The sequence below is a fragment of the Chenopodium quinoa genome, unplaced genomic scaffold (assembly GCF_001683475.1).
Source record: "Chenopodium quinoa cultivar QQ74 unplaced genomic scaffold, ASM168347v1, whole genome shotgun sequence".
NCBI classification, from domain to species: Eukaryota; Viridiplantae; Streptophyta; class Magnoliopsida; order Caryophyllales; family Amaranthaceae; genus Chenopodium; species Chenopodium quinoa.
The window spans coordinates 2247105-2249103 of record NW_018745410.1 but is presented as its reverse complement, the minus strand read 5'-3'; the positions used below and the strand labels follow the sequence as shown (position 1 = coordinate 2249103).

The following is a 1999-nucleotide window of genomic DNA, read 5'->3' as shown; positions in this document are numbered from 1 at the left end:
AATTAAATAGGATTCAACAGAAGGACACACAAGCCAACCACCCGAATAATCTAAGGCTCCAATTTATTTTCCACACTGATTTCAATATAAGCCAAAAAAGAATAAATGAGAGAGACAGGAACAAAGAAAGAGCACCTGACTGGAAGTTGAGTACCTCAGCAAAGAATGAGCACCTCATCACAGCTGACTGCACATAAAACAAAGTTTGGATTAATTTACATATTCTGAGTAGAAAGAATATTTCAACAGTTGGCTAAATGTAATTTGGGTCCTGGTGAAAATAAGAATGACCCTTTGAATATTCAACTGCCACTATAATATCAAACCTCGAATCAAACCAACTAGCAACATAGAGGTTCTCTGTTGCATAACACTTTATTTAACCACTAACTTAAAAACAAAAAAATAACACAAGAAGTTAAGATAGAAAAATAAAACACTACAATGATAGTTTGTGAAATCCACAAAATAGGTTTAAATCTATTGTAATAATAATTCTAATTAAATTCTCCAGACATGTCACTTTGATGGTTCCATCCAATCCCAATCTGTGTCATCTATATCAGAACTTTCTTCTCGATTATTTCATTGTTCACAGGAACCTCAACTCTGTCATAAGCAGCTTCTCTGCACCAATTATGATGTTCAACATGACCTATAGCAAAAATTACATCCTCCGCGGGTTCACGAACTTCACTCATAAACGTTTGTTCAAATTGCCCCTCGACATAAAAATTGTCTCTTGGCAAATTTCGGTTCACATAGTACCAATCTTCTTCAAGGCCGTCTTGAGTATAGAACACTTGATGCACTTGTGATGCCAAGACAAAAGGATCATATTTTAGAGCACGATTTCTTGAAGTTAACACGAGTGAGTCCATAATCGTCTACTTCCATATGGAACCAATCACACTTGAATAACACAACACTGAAAGCACTCCAATAATCTATCTCTATTATAGACCTTATAATCCCATAGTATGTGACATCACCAAGAACGGGATTGTGATCCTTGCTACTCGCGAAGCTTGGAATCAAAGCTGTCAAAGAGACTCCACTATTTTGCGTTTTACACTTTTCATCATGATCTCTTGTGTAGAACTTATATCTATTACAAAAATATCCGATGTAGCTCTGTGCAACACTAGAAGGACCTTTGGTTAGCCACTTGATATGATCTAGGACATTATTCACCTCGACCTTTCCTCTAAACCAAACCTTGAATTCATTGCTATGCTCTTGTGCCTCTTTCCACCTTCTTTTTCGTCTATCTCTAGGCTTCTTCTTTACAAACTCTTCATGTTCCCTTCATAGTATTAAACAACCATATAAGTAAGATAATAAAACAAAAGAAATTCAAACACAACGAAAAAAGATAATCGAAAAATTACTCACTTGATGTAATTCTCAACTAGGTCATCTTCACAATTAAACAACACATAACGATGTGTTAGAGTCATTGTGTTTGAATCAAGAGTGTATGACTTCCCTTTCTTTTTCCCTTTCTTTTTCCTCCCAAGAGGATAACCTGCATTAGGGAACAAAGGTGATTCTTCATCAATTTCGTTACTTTTCTCTTGACTTTTGTTAAACCGCTTAGATTGCTTCTTTACACTTGCATTTAAATACCTAGAGCAGAATATCAAGCACTCTACAACCAAATAACCTTCAGCTATAGAAGCCTCCGGGCGACATCAATTTTTAACATATGATTTTAACTTTCCAAGGTACCTTTCTATAGGATACATCCACCAATCAGAAACTGGTCCACCACGCTTTATTTCATCAATTAAATGAATCGGTAAGTGGAACATTATGTCAAAAAAAAGATGGTGGAAATATTCTTTCTAGTTCACAAAGAGTCTCAACAATTTGTGCTTGAAGGCAATCCAAATCTTTTGGATTGATGACTCTTGCATATTTCTCTAAAAAATCCACTCAATCTCATAAGAGGTAAAGCAACATGCTTTGGTAAAGTTTTTCTAATAGCTGATGGAAG

At 35.4% G+C, this 1999-nt stretch overlaps 1 protein-coding gene across 1 annotated transcript; it reads right to left on the bottom strand.

Moving 5' to 3' along the window:
* Positions 1 to 261: 261 nt before the first annotated feature.
* LOC110713173 lies at positions 262 to 1762 on the bottom strand. Its single transcript, XM_021891639.1, has 2 exons — positions 1396 to 1762; positions 262 to 1306 (listed from the first exon to the last, which is right to left on the bottom strand). Exons 1-2 carry the CDS (start codon positions 1458 to 1460, stop codon positions 835 to 837), a joined length of 537 nt encoding a protein of 178 aa, XP_021747331.1. The 5' UTR covers positions 1461 to 1762; the 3' UTR covers positions 262 to 834.
* Between the last annotated feature and the right edge of the window lie 237 nt (positions 1763 to 1999).

Excerpts from the sequence above, each read along its gene's own strand:
- LOC110713173 (XM_021891639.1), bottom strand. The coding sequence starts at position 1,460 with ATGACTCTAACACATCGTTATGTGTTGTTTAATTGTGAAGATGACCTA. Across the intron at positions 1,307-1,395 it reads CTAGTTGAGAATTACATCAA|GGAACATGAAGAGTTTGTAA; the intron begins GTGAGTAATTTT and ends AATACTATGAAG.